Consider the following 25,423-nt stretch of genomic DNA (forward strand, 5'->3'; position numbering starts at 1 on the left):
TGTCTTCTGTCATCCTGCATCCTTTTGTCTTTGCCATCACTTCCAATTCCTTTTTCCATCTGTCCTTTCACTATATATAGACTTTGCTACTGTCAATCTTAACAGTGACAGTCCTATAGATTCATGGTCAGTAGAGCTTTTTTACGTAGTTTATGGACCTTTGCCTTCTGTTTGCAGCCATTTGTTGAGCACTGAGGTTCCTTTCAGAGAACCTTCATCTTACTTACCTCTCCTTATCCAGTGCTTCCTTATTTTATTATTTCACACCTCCTTATTGAACTTGTTTCTTGTGAACATTGGTCCATGGCAGTGTTTTGTTCTAGTGGGAGTGATAGCTATTGAATAGGTTTCCCATCTTTTTGTGGTTTTCATGGAATATGTAGATAAATGTTGAGTCATATATGTTTCATGTCTTAGCCTGTTTCTCTTCTTTCCTTGCTTTCACATGGGGAATTTCTCTCTCTGTGGTGGTCTTTTGTTTCAGGTCATGAAATGACTAAGGGAGATATTTTGGATGCTTCTTTTCTCATTTGGCTCTGTTCCAATGAGCCTCCTACAACCATAATTTTTTTACTCCTTTTGGAGGCAGTACATCTGGGTTGGTTGGATCATCTTGGAGGAGTCTTATTTCTTACCCATTTCATTTCTAATTTATATTGTTTTTCTTTCATATGTTTTCTATATTTTTTGTTTTTTTAATGGCAAGGAGTGATTTGTATGCCACATCTTTCCCTTACTCTGTACAAGTCCTCTCTATTTTATGGACATTGGCTTTCATGGAACTCTATCTCCATGAGGTGTCCCTCGGTGTGGATTCCTGTACGTGGTGAGGGGACGTCCCAGGGAAGGTTCTGTTCTTTCAGGTTACCTCCTCTGGGATCTAAACATCCACCCACTTGTTTTCCATGAATGGGAGGAGAGGATCCTGGTGGTTGAAGGGTCCTACCCTAACACACCACTTTGGCTTTGAATTCCTGTAGACGAGCGGCCTTTGGGTGGCCCCCCTTGGGTCAATTGGCTGGTCCACTTGGGCTAGAGTCAACCAAGTACCAGTGTTGGAAGTTCTCAATGGGTGTTGTGGACATTGTGCCTGATGCTGGTGTTTGGGTACAGTGCTCACGAAACCCTGGTGTTACTGCATTGTCCTTGCATGACTTTGTAGTGCGTCCCCTCATAGGGCTCCATGGTGGGTGGGGTCAGTGGGTACTGACATTTTTCTTTTTTCCCATGGATCCTCCTTCAAAAAATTTAAATAAAATAGTGAAAAAACAGTCAATGGGTAAGCGACCACGTCTTGAAGACTCTGAACAGCAATCTTCAACATCTGTAACACACGTACCTCATTTTCTTATATTACATTCTCTTTTGGAAAATCCTTTAGGGCTATTGTCCCCCTTTTTTATTCAGAAGGGACTAGAGGGACTTGCTGGCTCTCCAACGTCAGTAAAGAAGTTTTGATCTGGAGACATATTGGTTGAAACATCCACATCCCAACACAGTGAACTCCTCTTGAATTCATAGGCAATCGGAGATATACCTATTGAGGTTACACCTCATGCTACTTTGAATTCTTCACGAGGAGTTATTGTTGAGAGGGATTTGAAGAATGTCTCCGAGTCAGAGATTCTCACTGGTCTCTCCACTCAAGGAGTTTCTGCAGTGAGGCGCATCTCCTCTCGCAAAGATGGAGTTACACTGCCAACAAATACTCTCGTTTTGACATTTACTTCATCATGTGCACCTGCCACCATCAAGGCAGGTTATCTCATTTGCAGGGTACGGCCATACATTCCAAACACTCTCCAATGTTTCCAGTGCCAGCAGTTCGGTCACTCGAAGACATCACATCGTGGTACCTTGATGTGTGCTCGTTGCAGTGGCAAGGACCATGATGCCTATGAGTGTGAAACGTACCCTCATTGCATCAGTTGCAATGGCTCTCACTCATCCTACTTTTGTTCTTGCCCTAAATGGTTGGAAGAAAAAGAAGTGCAGTATTTGAAAACGATTCATAACATTACTTATTCTGAGGCTCGAAAATTGCTGTCCACCACCTCATCTTGGACTATTCTGCTGCACTTCATTCCACAACTACAGTGGGAGTGCAGACAGAATGCTCTGCGCCTCCAAAAGAATCATTGTCCAAACAAATGAAACATCTTTTGACCTCCATGGTTAAAAAGTTGATGAATCAACTTTAACACCTATCTCTGTGTCTTACATACATTCCAACAAACCCCAAGATCCACATTCTTTGGTTCCAGGTACAGGCATTTCCTTGGATATATCTTCTACTTCCACCTCAAGATGTAAGACAATAATTCATTCACGTTCTCAGTCACTGGAAACCCGTTCTAACAGCAAAGGCCTGCCCAATACATCCAGGGCAGGATCTATGGAGGTTTATAGATCTCCCTCTAATTAGGACAGTAAGGAAAAAAAGATGTCATAAAGAGAAGGGTTTTCCACCCAGTTTACGTATAGGTAAATAAAAATGGCCATCCTGATACAATGAAACTGTCGAGGTTTACGTTTTAATTTGACATCGTATCACTGATTGCTTCCTACTATCCTGTATGTCTTTCATTACAGGAAACATTTCTGAAACCTTCCGATACAGTCACCTTTCAGCAGTTTTCTTTGTACAGAAATGATAGACTGTGTGATGGATGAGTGCATGGAGGGATGGCACTGTTGGTTGATCAGCATGTGCCTACCTTGTCTTTGTCACTCAACACACCCTTGGAGGCCATAGCCATCCGTGTTTCCTTGTGTCATACCGTCACTGTTTGTTCTCTCTACCTGTCGTCTGGAGAGAGACGTGATCAATCAGACCTTGATGTTCTCATTGAACAGTTGCTGTCTCCCATTTTCATCCTGGGGGACTTTAATGGTCATCATCCCTTCTGGATTGATAGGAGGAGTCACTCTGTAGAATGTATGCTTTCTGATCCCAACCTTTCTCTTTTCAGTACTGGTTCTTCTACTTATTTCGATGCACCTAGCCAGTCCTTCACTGCTACTGATCTCCCAATTTGCTCCCCCTTCATTATTCTCCCATAATGAGGCAATGATAATTTTCTTGCAATTTTGAGAGAGACTAGCCATGGTCGATGCCACCTGCCCTGCGTGCCCTGGTGAAATGTGGATCATGCAAAGTGGCCCTCTTTCACTGCTCTTACAGAAATTGATCCTGCCATTGTCTATAAGCCATCAAAAGATGACTGTGTGGCAGCAGTAACTGATTGTATTATAAAAGTAGCTGCTCAATGTATTCCTAAAACCTCCACATGTTTTCCACTATATCCTTGTCCATATGGCATGAAAGGATAAAAAACGGGCCTGGGATACTTTCTATAAATATCTCACACTCTCAAACCCATCACTTTCCAGTGGGCTTATGCACATGCTTGGTGGGTAAGACATTAAAGCCAGAAGGAATCTTGGATTAAGTTCACAACTAGCATATCTACCACCAGTTCCAAAGTCATATGGGACAAGGTTTAAAATGTTAGTGGACAATATAATTCTGTCCCCTTCTCGATCTTACTCTCTGATGGCCAGGAAGTAGCTAATACCAGGAGCATCGTGAATACTCTAGGTGAAAGCTTTTGCCTGGCATCTAGCATTTCTGCTTCTTCTTTCACCTTCTTAGCCATCAAGATTCGGGTAGAGCAATCATCTTTCCTCTCGAACTGATTACCTCCATGACTATAATCGTCCATTTATGCTGGTGGAACTCAAGCTGGCCCTTCATTGTTTTGGCAGTACATCGATTGGGCCTGATGATATACACTGTGAAATGCTGCACCATCTATCTCCTGCTTCTTTTTCTTCTGATTGTTTTTAACTGGATCTGGCAGGAGAATATTTTTCTTGATGCCTGGCACCAGGGTATTGCCTTACCTTTTTATAAGCCTGGGAAGGATCCCAAGATTCCTTCAAACTAATGTCCAATTTCTTTGATGAGCTGTCTCTGTAAGAACCTTAGAGAGGATGGTTAATGTTCATCTTGTTTGGTTTCTTGAATCAAACAACCTCCTCTCGACCACCCAGTATGGGTTTTGATGACAGCACTCCACCATGGACCACCTGATTTGACTTGAAACATAAATCAGATAAGCCTTTCTCAAACGACAAAATCTTGTATCAGTATTCTTTGACATTGAGAAGGCTTATGACACAACATGGAGGTATGGCATTTTTATTGGAGAATTTTTAATGGACAGGAAATTCCAAGTTCGTGTCAGTTCGACACTTTCCCGTACTTTACTACAGGAACTTGGAGTTCCTCAGGGCTGTGTTTTGAGTGTCGCACTTTTCATTATAAAGATTAATGCCGTAACTGAACAACTCTCTCTCACTGTTACAAACGGACTCTATGTCAACGACTTTCACATCTCATGACAGTCTTCAAACATGAGGTATATTGAGCGGCAGCTACAGACTGCCCTCAGTCATTTACTGAAGTGCACCATAGCAAACGACTTTAACTTCTCTCTCTCTAAAACCGTTTGCATGCACTTTTGTCGCCAACGGTGTATTCACCCTGATCCTGAACTCCGTATCGGTGAAGTTGTGCTGCCTGTGGTTCTAGAGACAAATTTCTTTGGGCTTATTTTTGACCGTAAACTGACCTTTATATACCACACATCAAGCAGCTGCATGTCATATGTACAAGATCACTGAACATCCTCCGTTTCCTCTTTTCCACCATTTGGGGAGTGGATCAACGTTCTATGCTAAAGATATATCTTGCTCTTATTTGATTTAAACTCAACTGGATCATTGGTCTATGGTTCTGCCAGACCATCGGCCTTAAAGATGCAACGCCCTATTCATCATCAGTTACTTCAGCTCTGAACTGGGGCTTTCCACACTTCTCCAGTTCAGAACTTATACATCGTCTCATGAACCTTCTTTGCACCTCTGCCGTTTGCAACTGTCTTTACTATATGCTTTGAAACTTTGTTTCTCACCAAAGCATCCCATGAAAGCATTTTTCAGTGGGCCATAATTTTTCAGTATAGACGATCTGCTATTGCTCCTTTTGGCCTTTGTATCCAGTTGCAGTTGGATGAATTAGATCTGTCCTTGGATAACATTGCTGTATCCACTGATCAGTCCATCCCACCATGGCTTCTTACAGTCCCCAGATGTGACCTATCTGTCATCTGAAAAAATCATACATTACCAATTGGAAACACTGTCGTTATTAGCTGAACATCTTTGGAACCATCCTTTCATTCCTATTTATACAGATGGTTCGAAATCAGGTGACTGTGTGGGCTCTGCCATGGTTTGTTGTGGTTTGGTGGTTGCACGCAGAATTCCTTCTGCATCTTCTGCGCTCACTGCTGAACTGTACGCCTGGATCATGTAGAAGCTAAGCAGTACTCAAAGTGCACTATTTATACTGACTTGCTTAGTTTTCTACTTGCCCTAGAATTGCTTCACATTAGTTTACACTGACTGGCCCATTTTTCTTTAACATCTACTTCTATCCAGTTTTTCTGGATACTGGGCCATGTTGGTATTCATGGAAATGAGATCACTGCCACTGCAGCTAATTCTATCTGCTCTGGCGCTGTCACTGCTGTGCCTGTCTCATACATGGACTATTGGTTCTGCATTCTAGGGTCGGCTGTGTGCCAGCTGGCAGTCAACTTGGAATGAGCAACATGAAAACAAACTTTTCCAAATGTAACCATATATTGGACTTTGGCCATCTTATTTCAGTAAGATACGGAAAGAGTTAGTTGTTCTAACAAGACTAAGCATTGGTCACAGTTTTTAACTCGTTTTCTTTTATCTAGAACTGATGCACCAGTGTGTAGTTTGTGTAACACTCAAATCACAATAAGCCACATTTTATTTTCTTGTCGTCATTATGACTCTCAACGACGGCACCATTTTAAACATGTTCTGTCCCAAGGTCTCTCTCTCTCACACACACACACACACTTATCCATTTTTAACTAAGTACTCAGGACTTTCACAAAGAGACTGCATTTACTGGGTTTGCATCTTCTTGCCCATTCTTGTGAGGCATTATCTATGACCTTTCTTCTTCTTTGGTAGCCTACTGGTTTTTTTGGTTTGTTTTTTGCTCCTGAATTAGTATTTTAGTATTAACAATTTGATTGCTGAGTGTGTTTAACTCTCTCTATTACATTCCCTTGACATGAAGCTTTTGGTTTTTAAATCTTTTATGTATCATTTTTCCCTGAGTCATATTTCTTTTATGTATTTATTCTTATTATTTTTTTCCTGAGACATCACTCTGAGATTTTTATTTTGGATTCCTTTTGCATTTTTTTCTTTACAGTGATGAGAGGATTTTCTTCATAGACTGCTCTCTCTTCTACAGTACTTGGGCTGCTTGGGTTGGTGATTGGATGATTTTGCTTTATTAGTCCCAGTAATGTCCTTTGTTCTGTTAAGGCAGTTTGATAATATTTCCTTTACACTGCTTCCCTTTTGTTGAAATCAACATTTTTTGTTGTTGTTGTTATGTAGTTCCTCTTTTTCTTATTACTTATCCTTCCATTTTGACCAGCTGATCTGGCCCTCCTATTCTTTTATATGCAAAATGACACCTTTTTCATGTCACCATGTATGAAGTTAGAAATTTCATATTTTCAATACCCTATAGTTGTTGAAATTCCCTGAATGAGATCTTGCAGGCAAGTATGTGAATGGACTCAAGAACATTTATATCCCATAATTTTAACCACATTGAAGTTTTGTCTGCCTTACCATTATTGATCTATATGCTTTTATATACTGGAAATGATGGAGCCTACCTTGTAGCTAGTTAGTGTAGCTTCACAGGAGCATCAAATGTGAGATAACAAAATGTGTCAAACCATCAGCACAGGAGAAGTGCCTGTTGTTGGATTGGTGTTTTCTGTACAGTTATTTTGGCAGTATATATATCTTTTACTTCAGAGTAAAGGAGAAAGAATAAAAAAACAACAGTACTACGTCTGTTTCTACCCTCACGCTTGGCTAGCACCAGCTGCCCCTATTCATAGTTAGCCCAATGCACACACAATCAATATGGGGTATTAAGCAGATTATGGAAAATTCTTGTTTAGCATTAGCAACCCTCTGGTGTTCTCCCTTATGCAAATTACCCTTCCCTATCCTTTAATGGAGTAAAGGGAGAATCCTTGCTTCTCTAGTCCCAAACTTGGATAGATCAATATGGAGCTTCTCACTGGTATGAGATTATGTGAATGTATCCCTCAATCATAAGTAGGGCTGGGGTTCTATCTTGAAAGTGTACTACACCAACCCTATAAACATTGAAAAAGTGACAGCATTAAGTGTCATCCTTCCCTCACACATAGAGATTACTATTCCTGTTGGTGATAACCTTTTGCACAGTCTTTCAAATAATAAAAAATTTGTATTTTGTACAAGCAACTCTCTAGTGTTTTTCAGAGTACGAATCCTACCTCTATTTTTTTCTAGTGGACAAAAGGGAGAACCTTTGCTTCCAACACCCCAAGCTAGCTGTTCGTAAAGTCAGTATGGAAAGTTTCCTTTTAGTTTGGTGTAATCATGTTGATATGAGAACATGTGAAGATATACCTTCATTGTAAGGAGGGCTAGTTTGTTATCCTGTAAGTATAGTACAACTCATCATGTACACTGAGAACTTGACAGTTTCAATGTCAGATAGGTAGATCTTTTTTTGAGACAGGTTTGAAATAACTCCTGTATCTTCTTATTCTATTAAAACACACAAGCTTTCTTACATTCTGCATCATATTACTTATTTTCCTACTCGCATTATAACATACTGTGCAAAACCCCCTTAGATATATAGGCAAGTTGAACAGCCATTTCATTACAGAGCATTCACTGCATGTAATGAATGCAATCTTCTACAGAGATCATCTCCTCCTTTTTAGTTGTTGACACTCTTCACAAGTTATCCTCTTTTGATACTATATTTTCAGAAAGGAGATCATTATTTCAATTTTATCAACATTGGTCCTTCCAGTGAGGTTTGTAGCTGTCAGCTTTGTGGAAGGATGAGTAGTATTTTGGCAGTTAACACTTTCCTTGTCTGAAATTGTATTTTGGAAAGATATTCACCTCTTCACAGAACCACTCACCCTTCCTTTCCACTTTTAGTTTATTTTTGATTTATCAAGAATGAGTTTTAGGTATACTCTTTATGTTCAAGGGGTGTACTACACATGGAGGATGTATCACACTCCTATTGGTGGATAGCTTAGTCTAATCTCATGAGGATTCTTGAATATTTATTTCATTCACAAGACTATTTGAATTTTTGGTCATCCGTTTGTGTTGCCATCGCTCTCTTACTGCTTTATAGAGTGATGCATTATACATTGTTAACCATAGGTGTAGAAAATCTTCAGATGCTTAAAGTTTGTTTAAATTTTGGATATGTAAAAGTTTAAAAAAACAGAGTATACTGAAATGCCAAGCTTACACTTGAACATTTCCAAAACTAGTGAATTACTCACCATGAACACTTTTATAATTGTGAGTGATAAATCTTTACAGATCAAGACAAATGGCAGTGTGTCTTGCAGCAAAAAAACCAACTGTGTTACTAACAGGAGTGATAGTTTAGCAGTTATTCACCTTCTGTAACTCAGACTGTAGTGATCCAAACTATCACATTTTCAGAAGATGTACTCGTATTAGACTCTTAACTTCACATGTCAAATTTAAAGGCAATCCATTAATAAATATCTTGCATATAACATCTTAAATTTTGATTTTCTCCCCCCCCTTTATTTTTCACACCAAATGTATATAAACTTTACTTGATAAAAAAATACAAACATACTCATGGATTTTTTCAAATTAGTACACTGATAGATCTTTACAGCTAAATAATAGAGTTGTGATCCTAAACCTAATTTTGGATACCACAGAGTGTTACTTTCTTATTTGATGTGTATTGACAAAAAGTCATGCTGTCTAATCAAAAATCTTTTAGGTATAGAAATAATGATGCAGCCAAGAAGAAATTGAGCATGCATCTTATAGGAATGGAATTGAAGTTGTGGCCAAACTGGTAGTTATGCTAATAGCATTGATATGAATTTTACAGCAATTGTTCATTCATTAGTTAGCTGGCCTGGGGTGGCCAGGTGATTACAATGTTCAACTTGTAATCTGAGGGTTGCGGGTTTGAATCCCCATCACACCAAACATGCTCACTTTTTACAGCCATGGGGCATTATAATGTGATAGTCAATTCCATCATTCTTTGGTAAAAGAGTAATCCAAGAGTTGTTGGTGGGCAGTGACATCTATCTGCCTTTCCTCTAGTCTTACACTGCTAAGTTAGGGATGGCTAGTGCAGATAACCCTTATGTAGCTTTGCACAAAATTCTAAAGCATACAAACAAACAACCATTAGTTGGCTAGGCCACATATTTTATTTTACCCACCATCATGTTCAAAGTTGAACTAAAAACAGTAGCATATTTTCTAGTGATAGAAAATTTTTTTATTTGCTGATATAATCTGCCAAATTTTCTGATGATATGCATACATTATCTAAAGTTTTAGCATGACTACTTTCATAGTTACTTTGGTGGTGATAAGTTTTTAAGTGGATACAATCAAAATTTTGTTAATGGAACTTGTGATCTAACAGCTAATAAAATACATACTTTTCTGCAACATACGTAATAAAAATTGAAGAATAACAGATTTTCTAACGGTAGTTTTTACTTGCAGGACAAACTTGACAAAACCAGAACTTGTAATACCTTTAATACAAAAAAATAAATGGAATCTGTCATCTAAAAAATTGGAAAAAGATAATGGTCATAATAAAGTCCTTGGTGGAGATTCTTCACTTGAAGAATTAGCTGTTAAAGAAATCATTGAAGGTGAGTGGAAAGTTGTAAATGGTTATATGAGTCATTGTATATACATGAAGTATGGACTGCTAAAGTTGATCTTTATGTTTTGGTTTCTGTTAATGTGTTTAGTATTTATTCAGTTATATAATCCAGTACTGAAGACAAATTATACATTTGTGGCTAGACAAAGAAAGAAAAGGTTTATGATTTTCAAATGCAAAAGTAAATTTTGATCATGCTTCTGAAAAATACTCAGTTACAGTTAAAGGATTTAATTGTTTTCTTAAAGTAGTTTTTAGTGCATCTTTTAAGTAATACTTAAATACACAATTGACTAAAAGAGACACTTATGTTGTATATCAAGTTAACTCTATGTATACAGGTAAATGCAATTTCATTGACTTTGTAACCTCTGTATAAAAATGAAGCTATACATACTGTAACCATGAGGGTTCTAAGCATATCTTAATTCCTTTGCTGAGGGTTTGGTTGATACAACTGAGTTTGTGCTCTATAATTTTTACTTTATTTTATATATTATATAGTTATTTTTATGATATTAAATAAAGAATGCACATGAAAAAGAATTATAATACATACCTGGATGGTAGTGTTTTTTGCTGTCTACTGTCAGTGAAATTTACTTTTTTATATTAATGTTATTACTACCCTAAATATTTTTATTTAATTAAATACTGCATGTAAAAACACAGAATGATGCTGCAAAAGTAGAACAATGCCCTTTAATTATCTCAATTTTTCTGGCTTTATGATTATAAAATAAGAGCTGTTAAAAAATGCAGCTAAATTTGTTGATATGTTTCCTATGGGAATGATGTTTAAACTTTTGAGGTAAAACAGACAGTTCTATGTACAGAAAACAACATAGTAAATAATCCTGAAGAAGTGATTCAAGAATTTATCAATCCTCAAATAGAAAACAGTACTTAGTATAATGTTGACACTGACATGAGACAGATAGGATCAATTTAATAATTATTCAATTGAAGATATGCTTGTATCAATTGTACAAAAATAATTATCAAAAAATGGACCTAACCTTCTTGAAAAAGGTTTCAATCCAAAGGCAGAATACAGTAGTGATAATTCAAAAAACAATTCACAAGATGAAAATTTAGTGCCCTCATTATCAAGTGGGCAGACAGTTGACATGGTAAACTAATATGATATATCTTTGTTATACAGTAACAGACTTTTCAGTTATGTGAACAATATCACAAAGATACCATGAATAAAAATGAAAGTATAGGATTAAGTTTATTAAAGAGTTCAAAGAAACGTGAGTAGGAAATCTAAGTCTACATCTAATAGCTTGAAACTTTGGTTTTCTATTGGTTATAAATAATATACTATTAAACAACAGAGAAAACTATTTACAGTTTGTCAAAGAGAGGATGTTACAGGTGTGCATGGCAAGTGTGTCTCATTTTCTAGTTTGTGGATTGTAAAGAAATATGATTGAAGGGTGTAAAAGTCATGCATTGACTGTTATATTGAGTAATTTATGTTGAGGTACATACTTCTTGGAGCGGTGGTAAATAAATTAGAGAATAACTATCACAATTCTTATGCTAGTGGAGATTGAGGAATTTGAAAAATATTTCCTCATAGAATTGAAAACTTAAAACTTGTATAATATTAAAAATTTGATTTATTAACTATGTTTTGAAGCCAAATTTATTTATGTACCATTATAATTAAGTAGTTTAAATTTTGAGTGTAACTCGTTACAATTTCCTGACATAAGCACACTTTGATGTGCCTGTAATGAGAGGGTTAATTTGGAAAACTTTTAGTACATACTGCAGGTTTATTGTACAAAAATGTATCATTTTTTTCAATACAATATTTGTAATAAAGATTTGTGAATTTATGAATTCTTTACTGAGTCAGTCTGAATGAAAGGTGATTCATGAACATACATTACAAACATATTAAATGGATATGAAAAAATTCTGTTTTAGATAGAACTTAGTTTATCTCTTTTTTTTCTTTATCTTAATACTAATTGTAGTGAAAACATCTGTAACAAAGTTGAAAAATATGAAATGAAACCAAAAATACTTTATCTAGTATGGTTGAAGATAATAATAGACAATTACAATTATATATTGTAAAAAGCACTTATTCTCTTAACAATTTCAGGAATTATTCATATAATTTTTTGTTTTATTGCTTTTTTGAACCATGTATTACGAGCATAATAAAGCAATAAATTATCTGGCAAGAGTTTACGACGTATTAGGGTGATCAGAACAGCAGTTACATCCACAAGTGGTTCCCTGAGTTTGTTCGAGAGAACTTTTTATCAGAATATTTTCCATTTAAGTTCGTCTAACCTAGTATGTTTATGATTCTCGTATTTAAGTTACTTTTGTAAAAAAATTTATAACAATAAATAAAAACCAAGAATTTAACACACCAGGACTTTTGAATTTTGCATGTGTGTCATTGTCCAAAAAATATTTCATGACACTTTCAAGTATGCACCTTAGAACACAAAAGATATATAAAACAATATTACAGAATAGGTAATAGAACTCCTTACTGCTTAGAGAATTGTCTTTAGTCTAAACATGTCAAGCTCTTATTGCAAAATGTGGTTGTTTCCCATAAAACAAACAGTTGGTATTTGCTATGTAGCTTTGAGTGTGCTCTTTCTGTTGGTTATAAACGTATCCAGTAACAATGTGAAAAAGTAGTATACACATTTCTTAAGAGACAGGTAATAGGGGAGGGATGTGTCACTATAGTGATATTTTAAGAAAGCAAAATAAATTAAAATTTTAAGTTTTGTATTGTTGTCAGTATCTAAGGCTGCATTACTGTATACATGTATAGATTTAAAACTTGTGTTTACAGATTTACTGTTCAGCTAGATATACTTGAAGAAGGGCATTGCCCAAAATTTTTTCTCTCATAGCATCATGAGAGCAATGATTACATCATAATTACAATTTTAATGAAACAGCAAGCTGAACTGAAAAAGCACAGTGATAAAGCATGGCAATTATCAGATACTAAACTGCTCACTAAGCTTAAAGTGTTTCAAGAGAAATAAGTAAAAGTAATTAATGTTTTTAGTCTGTAATTTGACTGTGCCAGCATAGTGACTGAGAATCATATTGAGTTCAGTGTCTGTCTTCATAAATAAAGCTTGTTTGTCATCCAGGTTTGTTGTATGGTGCATGGTACTACTCCAGCCACATAGTAAACTAAGTGTTTAAATTTTACAATTACTTAGCTGTGTGAACAAATTGTCTACATCAACTCAGTATTACTCTTGATTATGGAGACCTAAAAAAGTTTGAAACAGCTCTGCACATTTTACCAGCTTTCCTTTAGTTGGGCTGTTGAGGCCATAAAGCAAAATTAGCTGGTTGTTCTGTTGGAACTCAGAGGATTCTGAAATAAATTTGAACTTAAAGCTTCATTGCATTAACCTACATCTTGTCTGATATGCTCCCAGTTATGATAGAACTGTACCTTTGGTTTCAAAGAAATGACTAAGCTTTTCAAGGATTCAACTGGTGGTTCAGCCACCAGGTTTAGCTTGAACATGTCAAAATCCCAAAGAAATATCCTTTTTTCAAAATCACACAGAACATGTTAACAAGGACAACAAAATGTCACAGGCAGATGATAAGAGCACCAGATCATGTAACAATGTTAGAAGTAACTATGTTTAAGAGCTCAAATAACACTTTGAAAGCTAGATTTCGTAAAAGTGATCTGGATATTCTAACCTTCTTGAATATTTTTTGTAAACCTAGTGAAATACCTTAATCATGACTATGACTTGCAACATTATGCTGATCTGATCATCAGTGTTTTAGTTGACCATTTCAGAAAAAAACCAAAAAACAGAGGATAGGACTGTTACATCATCTGTAATCAATACATAGGATGCAAGAAGAGATTTCTTTTTGATGATGCACACTTTTTTGGCTATGGAGGATCAAATTTTGAGTTAGCATACACTGTTCTTGTACATGACTACAAGAACATGGTTCTTTTGTCAAAAGGTATATTGAGATTTTGCAAAACTTGCAAACATTACTTTAATTATTCTAGTATCAAGTGTACTAGTTGAAAGAGGATTCTCTCTACAGAACATAATTAAACCTGGTAATACAATATGTCTAACTGAGAAAAAAGTGACATATTTGATGAAGCCTGCCAGTGCTAATAGACATTCACAACTTTGAAATACTTTCTTGGGAAGAGGATTAAGGGAAAATGCCAAAATTAAAGTTATAAAAACATTTTAAACTACACAGTAATTTGATTTTTTGTGCTAGTTTTTCATGATTTTGCTTCATTTAATTTTGCTGTTATTAAAAAAGAATTCCCTTTATTGGAGAAAGATTACTGGTTTGTGTTTTCATCACTGAAGGCATACAGTAAATGTAGATATGTTTTTGCCTTACTGTATTTAATCGTGCCTTTATATTTTCATAACCTTGTGATGAATCACTTTTTATTCCTTGGACACTCTTATCTGCCGAAATGATTTGTCCACACCCTTGTTTGGTATTGGTCAAGTATATATTCAGATATTCACTCATTAAACAGTTCTTGCCATGTTAGTGGTTCCCATAGTGGAAAATTCAGAACTTTAGACCTAGAAATGCAATTAACCTTTCTACAAAATTGAGAGCTTCTCAAGTATTTAAAGGCCAGATTCTCTATCTTGTTGGAGATAAATTTAAACAATAAACGGATAGCACAGAAGACACTTGTTTTAAAATAATATTTTCAAGACAAGTTATATGTATATACAAAAAATACTTTACAATGTAGGTTATCACAGTTGAAACTAGAGTTTTAAATAATTCTCTTTTATGTCAAAAGTCTGCACAGGCTGGTTCAGTTATTTTAGAACCTAGTTGGCAAGATTTCTCCATCTCTGTCATGACAATACAAGATGAGAAACTCACTTCAAAAATACCACTATAACAGTGATATTCAGAGCTTTAAATAATTGTTTCCTTTTTATCAAAGTCCACAAAGGCAGGTTCTGTTACTTTCGAACATCCTTTGATGAGACAGTTGTATTTATTTATCTCTGTTATTACAATACAAATTGTGAAACTCTTTATATCTCACCCATTATGGCTAATCTGACAGTCATACAGTTTGACTTCACTTTCAACACTTTTACCTTCACTATCTTGTTCTCTTGCTTCCTCGCTGCATCTGTCTGTATTTATATTACACAACCAAAAGGTTTAGAAATATCTAGCATTTTAGTAAAAACATTATTAAACATAACACAAAAGGCTTAGAAGCTTTGAGTAAAATGACATTAATAGTATTACAGAAGCTTTGTACAACAGTTAAACTATATACACATCATATGACTCGTAGACTTATGTAATAAAGCTTGTCATAACTATTGCTAATTTACATCATAACTGTTATCTTTTAACATTCTTTGTATGAAAACTAAATAATCATTAACTATTGAATTACAAAATAAACTAAATAATAGCTCTGAAACTAAACAGCCTTGTATATCCAACAGGGCTGTTGCCTTATTCCCCATCAAAACTTTTTTTTTTTTCACAAGTACCAAGCCTATGATTGAAACTCCAACCTCTATGTCAGTAGTTTCCAAACTTTTCTCATTGACAACACTAACTCAGGGGTTCCCAAACTTTTTAGACCTGTGGAGCTTAATATTAGAAACAAAAAACATTCCAGAGCCTTAATAATAATAATAATAATAAAAAGTACACTAAAAATAGAAACAGTTGGTCACTAGCATCAGATAGAGTTTATTTAAAGCTTTTAGAATACAAGTTTATTAAAAATATCAATATTTAAAGACATTTTTTTACTTTTACTTTTTTGGTAAAAAATTTCTGGTTGCAAAATTTATATCAGTAAAAGTACAGTGTACTTATTTATTTATTAATGGCTTGAATGGGCTTGCTTTTTTTCACAAAATAGTTCAATATTTGGAGTTATGGTGGTTACCTGTAACTGCAAATCATCTTCATTATTTAACCTGTTTTCAAATTTGGTCTTTGTAGCTGTATGTAGTGAAAATATTTTCTCACAAAGATATGATGTTGGAAAATGCATCAAATGTTTCAAAGCTCTGTTATTTATTTCAGGGTATTCCATGGTCATTTGAATAAAAATTGTGTAATTTCTTTCTGCTGAAATTTGTTTTTAGGGTGTAATTAGTTGAACTTTGTATAAGCTGTTCTTTCTCTTTCAAAGGCAAATCATTGGTATTTGCAGAGTCAACAAAGGGATTTTGAATCCACAGTAATTTTTCTAAATGAGGAGGGAAGTACTCTGTAATAGTTACACACAAATCAGATATGTGCTGCAAGACTGAAACTTTTGCATCTTCACATAAGGAAATTTCATTCATAAGTAAAAAAAAAACAGATTTTCTAAGCAATCAAGTTCTTCTATAATTGTACATTCACCCCATAGTTTTAGCTAACGTTGAAGCACTGCCATTTAACTTTGCCCCCTGCCAGTACAGCAGTAAGTTCACAGATTTAACAAAGCTAAAATCAAGGTTTCAATTCCCCCCTAGTGGGCTCAGCAGATAGCCCAATGTGGCTTTGTTATAAGACAAAAACACACACACACCTATTTTACTATGAGCTTTGAAATGCATTACCCTGGTACTCTGCATTGTAGTATTCACTTCATTTAGTTTAGATAGACAAATATATCCAAAAGATAAGCCACTTTCTGTATCCACTATTTGTTTGTTAATTTGTTTGCAAGCTCAAAATGGCATTCAGATAAAAAGAAACCTCACGCAGTTCGTAAACCAAGCAAACAGTTTTCCCCGAGAAAGTTGTTGAAGCAGCAAATTTTTATGCAAACTTCCTATATCCTCACAGAGTAAATTGAAGATCCTCACATTGAGAGGTCTTGATTTTATAAAATTAACTATTTGTATGACATCATCCAATACCTCTTTTAAGTCTTCTGGGATTCTTTCATTGTAAGTGCATAACAATGAAGACAGCAATGGATACTCTCGATGTCCGGGTTTTTCTTTTTTATGCGTACCAATACACCTGAAAATTTTTCAAGTCATAGCTGCAGCCCCATCAGTGCAAATACTTGAGCAAAACTGCCATTGTATCTCATGTTCTTCCATAAATAAATTGATCAGTTTAAATTTTCTTCACCCTTTGTTTGAGTAGGTAAAGGTTTGCAAATTAGGATATTTTCCTTAAAACTAGCTGGCCCAACATGGCTAAGTGGTAAAGGCACTCGACTCGTAATACAAGGGTCATGGGTTTGAATCCCTTTCACACCAGACATGCTTGCCCTTTCAGCAGTGGGGGCATTATAATGTGATGGTCAATGCCACTATTCATTGGTGAAAGAGTAGCCCAAGAGATGTCAGTGGGTGGTGATGACTAGCTGCCCTCCCTCTAGTCTTACACTGCTAAATTAGGGATGTCTAGTGCATATAGCCCTGAAGTAGCTTTGTGCAAAATTCAAAACTAGCTTCTTTAATATAGCGAACAAACACAAGCAACATCATATAACCTGCAACATCTGTTGATTCATCTATTTGAAGTGCAAAAAGTTGTACTCGCTCTGACCCATCTTATTATTAACTCTGTTAAGCAGTTTGTTGACATATCCTTGATTCTTTGAGAAAACAAATTGTCAGAAAGGGGCACAGAGTTAATGTTTTTAAGAAATTTCTCATCAATCGTACACTCTACCAGATCTTTTGTACATGGTTTCATTAAATCTTCTGCAATTGTATGAGCTTCACCTGTTTTTGCAATACTGTAACTAACATGATATAGAGCAATAAGAGCACCTTTGTTGTCCTGATGGACAGATGAACAAAATGTAGCTTTCCTTGCATTTAATTTGAAATACTTGGCATCTAGAAACCAAACATTCCCAATTAAAAAACCCAACTTCCATTTTAACTTTGCTGGATGCAAATTACTCTTACTCAACACTGTTCCACATTCAACACACAACTCACTAAGTCCACCTTCATTACCTGTCCATGTCAAACCATATTCAATAAAATTTTCATCATAATTCTTTTCTTTCTTGTTTAAGTTCTTCTTATATCATCCTTCGTTGAAGTGCTTGCACATGATGATAATGTCGATGAATTCATATTAGGCCTAGGAAGATTTTTTACTAGTATCAGATTCATTACTGATATTCAGCCACTTATCCATTATGTAGGTGACTAATCATTAATTTGTCTAAAAACGTATTTTTATATCTTTGTCACTTAAAAAGTATTTTCATAGACACAAAATAGCTTCTTAATGAAAACTCGTTCAAGCACCTGAGTTTTATCATCATACAATGACGTAGTGACCTAAGATCAGTGCTGACATAACAAAGTTGGAAATAAAGATTCATGGAAGAAAGGCTAGGCTGCTAGAATAATATTTTCCTAAAGGAAAAGGTTTACCTATTATTTTTATTTATTTTTTTAATAGAAATTTTTAAGCCAAATAAAATATTAAGCCAGATCTGATGTCCATCTAAATCTCGAATGCAATGAAACATGACATCATGTGGGTGTATGATGTCATAGAGCTTATTGGCACCAAGTTTGTCTAATTAAACTACAATGAATCTAACCTAACCTAACAATTACCAATTATAATTGTCATAAATATAATTATACTTCATATAAATATACTTTGAAACTGAAACAACTGATACTGCATCTAACTGATTCACAATGTTTCAGCTATGATGTCATGTTTCATTTTGTTTGAGATTTAGCTGCTAATTCAGATCTGGGTTTTAAAAGACAGTTGACATCACTATCCAGTGTTGGTTGATGTTTCATACAAAATTTACTGTGATCTTAAGATGGTACTATATTTACTAGCAACCAGTGGTGCCACTGTTGAAGTTAATTGAGATGGTATTAACACTTTCACTGCAAGAACTTCCCCTAAGCTAAATAAAATCATCTGGCATTAGGCAGAATAAGATATTAAAAGGCCCAATACATGATAAACATATTATATAAAAGATATATTTTACTTTTTGTTTTTCTTTTGTTAAATTTTATAGTTTTAGGAAAAAATAATAATACTCTAAAATTTTATCATGGAGCATAATTTGAAAAACCATGCATTAACCCACTTCTTTATTTGTGTGACACCCCTACTGCTGTGCTCAATATTTGTTTGTAGTTTTTTTATGTTCTTAATTGTCACTCTTTTGATAAAAACTTTGTGCAACTTCATACAACTCACAGTTTGGAAACCAATGCTCTACACAAATTAAATTGTACTACACCAAGCTTTGATGCAATCAGCATTAAACTATAGTCCTCTACCAACATGAAAGTGATACATCCTCCAGTTTGTTATAGTAATTTATTTTTCTTAATCAAATTATGAGACTTTATGCCATTTGTTTCAGAGTCTGCATTGTGGTTTATTGAATTTCATTCACTTCCATTGTTACTAACCCAGTGTTTGGATGTAGATACTTACAGTTTTGTCATTATGAAATTACCAAGGCTTAAGTGCTGTGTCTATACCAGACCTATGAAAACAATTATTTTGGTGATTTCAGTTTTCTGAATCTTATTTCATATAATTTATTATACCCTTGTTCCTGAAACCTCCTAATGTCTTGACTCTTTCATAAGCTGTCTTATTTTCTTGTAATGTCTACCAGAATTATTCAGAAGTGGGCAAAGTTACCATCACTATATTTTATTATGTTGGTTCATCTCAAGCCCAGGACTCTTATCTTTCTGCTGATCCTACTTTGGTTTTGAATGTTTTTAACCATCACTTCCCACAACTTGTCTTTGCTTCTGGCTTTTCTATCTCTGAATAGGATAAGGTGAAACCTATCTTTTTCTTTTGCTACTCCATTAACTCAAATATGCAACAGATATTCATTAACTTCAGTTGTTTTCTTTTGTCTTTGGTGTAATCTTCCTTTTTCACTTGTATGCAGAATTATTGCATATTCTTTCAGGCTGTGCTTCATGTTGACTCTTCTCCTTATATTGTGACTTTTATCCCTCCTAATTTGCCCTTTTCTGTATGTTTCTCTTTTCCTCAGAAACACCTCATTACTATTATTAATAGTTTTATCAGGGCAAGGCTATACTAACCTATTCTTTACAGTGCTCTTTCTTCAGCTGTTACCTATTTCACTTTCTTTGGTTCTGAGAGTTAATTTATAGGGATATGTTATTTTCTGGAATCTCTTCCTACATTTTGCTTGGAATTACATCTGTTTACATACTTCTGTTTGGGTGGGATAAAGTTGTGAACACTTACACAATAAATGATGTTTGGTCTCCAGAGGAATGAAACAATCTAGTCATGTTTGTTTGGATATCTTAGTGGATTTATTCAAATAACTACACTGTCTTTTCTTACACAAGTCCAAAAATGGGTACTTGCTTTAGGACCTCAGGACCTCTGCTTTGTTGTTCTAGAGTGCCACCTGGATGTTATCATGCTATGCCTAAGAGCTTTGAACTTTATGGCAGACTGTCTGTATAAACCATGCTGTATTATTCAGAAAAAGTAGTCCCTAAACAATTTTTAACTTCAGGAGATCTATTATTGATACCTTTGTACTTCCTTTTAACCCCAAACTTTCGCCCTTTTCACCACCAGTCCCTGATTATGTGCCACCTAGTGGTGGATATTCTGAGTAAGAATTGGTACATTCTCTTTCCTTCTCTGTGACTCTCCTCCTGTTTGATTTATTCCCAAGTTTCTGTCCCTAATTTGCAACACTCCATATTAAACTGTTTTTGCCTCCCACATTGGCTAGTTCATTTGTTATTTTTTATTTCTTAACTCTTGATGATCCAGGCGTCTCCATCCCTTCCAAGGCTTTTTATATCAACCTTAAAAGCTCATTTTTCACCAATGTATGACACATCACACTAGTTAATTGATCAACAAAGAAAAAAGAGAATGACTACATGTGCACTCAACTAAAAAGTTACTGTTTCATCATTCACAGCAACCTATTGCAGCCTCTCAGTTCTTAGTGATGGGTCTTATTCATATGAAATTAATCTTGTTCATTTCCCTTACATATACACCCCTCCACACTTTTATGCAAATTCTTTCTAATGAGCAAAGGCTAAAAGAATATGTAGTAATATACATCAATGTCATTATGTATATCTAATGCTTAAAAACCTTTCTCGTATATCTAATTATTTAAAAGTGCACAAGTTGCATTTCAGTATAAAACGGTATTTTGGGTAGATAAATAATTTGTTAATAGTTGAAAATTATGTCTGCACTTGTCTATCTCTTCACAGATCTTCTTGCATGCTATGTTTTTTAATTACACTATGTAACAAAATTTTTAATTTTTCTTGTTTCTGGGCAGAAAGTGTTATTTCCCAATTGCTTACACCTAAAGTAAATGGAAAAGACCTATTTTTCTCTTCAAACTCTGCTTTTGTGACCTGGGAGTGTATATGAAAATATGATGACAGACTATATTTGGGGGCTGATACATGAAAGTGATTTACATTACAGTTGCTAATCTTGAAAAACTACTCATTTCTAAACATTTTTGCTCATTTTTGTATAACTTTAGTATAAATACATGTAATTCTTGATTCATATATTGTGTATTCAGACCTTATGTGTAAATGAAAATATGAAAAATTTACCTGTTTTTACATAGAAAATAGGTTAATTTCTAAATTTCATTGTCCAGATCACAAAAAGCAAAGTTTGAAGGGAATAATGGTCATTTTCTGTACTTTTACAACATAAGAAATTAAGAAATAACACATACTATCCAGGAACAAAATTTGTGTTACATAGTGTTATCTACATGTATTTGAATATATGACACCATACATAAATGGATTGCTCATAGTGAGAACAAAAAAAACAAAAAAACAAAAGCAGATTATGCAAATAATTAGATTTTAAGGCTTTTTGAATCTTAATATAAATTTACATGAATCATAAAGTTATTGTGAAATTTTATGTTTATATCAAAGTGTTGGTTGTGACCCATTGACCACAGTTATTGAACATCCTCTGCTTCATGATGATACTTGTTCCCTTCACATGTTTTTGGTCAAGATGTATTACTGAATGGCATGTTTTTTTGTGAATACAAAGTGCATATAAAACTCCTATTTTTTATTTAAAGAAACAAACTATCTTACTGTTGTTTTCACACTAAATATGTGTGATGAAACAAGAGTTTGAAGGTAAAAATTTACAAAGACATCTATTTAATTGAATTTTATATTTTGTTTACAATAAATATTTCTAAAAAAATATTTTTGAAAAAAGTGATATTTAACTTTTTTTATTATGAAGGAACTTGCATGTGAAAGCTGTACAGATACAAAAGTTGTATCTTAGTGTTATAGATAGATTTCTTGTGATATAATTTAAGTATGACACCCCTATACTTTCTTTTTTATAATTGAAAATGTACTAAGTTTGTTTTTGTAAAAAATGGCTTAACATTTTTATAGTCTAATGAACTATCTTCAGAGCATTTAATATTTAAATATATTATAATTAATGAAGGTTTTAAAGGTTAAAATGTTGTCCTTTTTAATTGTATCTATTCACATTATGAATTTTAATTACAGAAAACAACAAACAACTTCAGGAGTGGAATAACTGTTTCGAAAGAAATGATAATTTAGTTATTCCATTGTTAGTAGAAAATCATGTGCCTGATGGGTTTGAAACAGATGAAAAGGTAGATGTTTCAATTAGACCAGATGAATCTACACTTGAAGATTATGAAAGGGTTCCTGTAGAAGAATATGGGCTGGCGGTTTTACGAGGAATGGGATGGAAAAAGGGTGAACCTGTTGGTGGGAAAAATAAACAGTATGTATTAGTACCTACACTAGCTATTCTGTATCTTACACATACATTTTGAAAATATTTTAATTGCATTTATGTTTTTTGTTCTAAAAATATTGTTTGCATACAGGTTAGTAATACTCACTTCTTTGGCAACCAAGAATAACTTCAAAGTGCCATTTGGGAAGTAAAACATAACAGTAGAGCATCATTGATTATTCTTTACCATTTCACACATCCACAGGTAAAGTTAGTTGATTAGTGGTATTTGCTTATTGATTAATTGATGGACTTGGAAATCAATTACATTTAATTGATTAGTACAAGCCCATTTCAATCTTGCCCTTGTACAAAAAAGACAAAGGGCTTAATATTGTTTTTAAAACAATTTTCAGTTTATCTCTACTGCGGGTTGCTATTTGCACATTCTGCAATATCTTTTTATTTCCACAAAAAGTATTTTGTTTCAAATTAAGTTGAAAATAATCTGGTCATTTTGTACTTTGTGGATGACTCGCTAATGTTGACTAAACACCAACATAAGTTTGCCATTAGTTTAGTTTTAAATGTATAGTAACCTATATTTATCTTCTGTAAATCAAATAATTTTATAAATAACTAAAACATGTTTTACTATCACTGATGAGGACATTCATATTTTTATTTGCATTTAAAACATATAATAATTGCAACAGGAAATCATTTAAGTAACCAGTTAGCCAAAGTACTTATGTTGTTTGAATAGGATGAACATAAAAGCAGCACTCAAAGAAAGACTTGAATATTCGGAATAATTTACAGTCATCTACCACACTTCACAGTCAGTGAACTTGATGAAACCTACCTCATTTGATGACAGTTATAATTCATGAACTTAATAATAATTTTTTACAAACATTGCAGTTCAGTAAAATCATAGTATATCTATTAAAAAGTAAAAACTGTACTTAATCAAAACAACAAAATCAATAAGATTCCTTTATTAACAGTCTTTAAGTCATATTTCTTCCTTGTTTCTTACTGTGTAACTATATATATTACTGTGTCCAAATAAACTATGTGTACCTGATGATGATCATCAAACCTTTTTAAACATTGTGCATTTATTACTGCACTTTGGTAATTACTTGTATTAGTTTCTTTCATTAACCATTAAATCTATTTCTTAATTGTATAAACTTGTCTAATTTTATGTTATCTCATGTCTTTCAAGTGAAAAAAATTTCTGTAATTTTGAAATAAATATAATTTAACACGTAAAAACTTTCACAATTCATAAAAGAAGGAACTGAAAAATATATTTAAATAGACTATGAACAACTCTTAATACCTGTATTTTTACTATCACATAATAGTCTAATTTTTATTCCATACAGTCATGTCTAAATATTCTTTATAGCTGTTTTCAAAGATGCATTTCATTTGTAAATGACAAAACTTCTTAATGTAGTACCATAACAAGGTTTTGACTGTAGTTGTACAAAGGATAAGGGAAACACTTGAAAATTAAGAAATGGATAATATTCTTAAGCAGTGATAAATTTTTAGCAAGAATATTTTTCCTTTTGAATTGGCAGAACAATTCTAAAATAAATCAACAAATGAGCTGTTTTGTCTGCAGATAAATCTCTGTATCGCTGTGCATAAATGGAAAGTTTTTATTTAATAAATTATACTAAATAAATATAAGAGAATAACAAAATATTTATCATAAAATATTTTTGAGTTAAAATTGTTGCAACAGTTAGAATGAACTTATTACAATGTTTTTTTTTAAATTTTTTACTGAAGATTTGTTTGTGAAAATAAGTCTTATTACTAATCTAAATGCAAAGTGATTTCATGTTATGATTAAACAAACTGTTATTCCTCTTGAAAACCTCCAATATTTATTGCATAATCTCTAAAATGTCCTCAATACATTTTAAGTGTTTGTTTTGAGTAAGACTTTATATTTTGTTATCTTCTATACTCTTAACTATGTGGGATCTGTCACTTAACCAAGCTCATAACCATAATAAAAAATTAGGAAGTAAATGTAAGTTATGTTTTATTCTTGCTAGAATGACTACATATTATAACACAAATACAAATGTTTAGTTTAAATAGCTTAAATCTCATAATGTTAAATATTTATTATTTTTTATTATATTTACCTTCTAGTCATGCCTAGCTAACATTACTTGACTTGCACTGATGTGGTACACATACACTAAAGTCATGTATCCAGTAATATAAAACTGACTGTTAGTCCTCCCTGCATTGGCTGTGTTTTAGTGGGCTAGCACTACTACCTCATGTACAACTGCTGGGGAATTCCCTATGCATGCCACAAGTCTCAGATACTTTTGTGTGTATTGCACCAGTCTGATATAATCATCATAGTGTTGTAGGGGGAGGGTGACATGACTTCTACGTGCAGTTATCCTCATGAGCACCACAACAAACTCATAGAATAATTTATTCTTTGGCACTACTCATGTTCAGACATGTTTTTTGTTTGTTTTTTTTTCCACGTAGATAAATCCATATTTGTTAGTTAAATCACCCACCAGAGGCACCTACTCTTGGAAACTTTGTTTTCTTGCTCTTGCATCTTTCTTGGACTTCCATTCATCTGCAATATTCACCTTATAATGTTATAGTCTTGGGGTTTACAGCTGGTGGCAAACTTTTCCCTTCATGTTGATGGGATGCTGCTCACTGAAT

General features: G+C 34.0%; 1 protein-coding gene across 1 annotated transcript in view; it reads left to right on the plus strand.

Annotated features, from left to right (window-relative positions):
- LOC143252968 (G-patch domain and KOW motifs-containing protein-like) overlaps window positions 1-25,423 on the plus strand; it is a 118,511-nt gene that overhangs the window by 16,777 nt on the left and 76,311 nt on the right. Inside the window, exons 2-3 of the mRNA XM_076505920.1 lie at window positions 9,739-9,893; window positions 22,492-22,738. Of these exons, the coding sequence (XP_076362035.1) occupies window positions 9,739-9,893; window positions 22,492-22,738 (402 nt within the window). The remainder of the gene's footprint in view (window positions 1-9,738; window positions 9,894-22,491; window positions 22,739-25,423) is intronic.

This window comes from Tachypleus tridentatus, chromosome 6 (genome assembly GCF_004210375.1).
Source record: "Tachypleus tridentatus isolate NWPU-2018 chromosome 6, ASM421037v1, whole genome shotgun sequence".
Classification (NCBI taxonomy): Eukaryota; Metazoa; Arthropoda; class Merostomata; order Xiphosura; family Limulidae; genus Tachypleus; species Tachypleus tridentatus.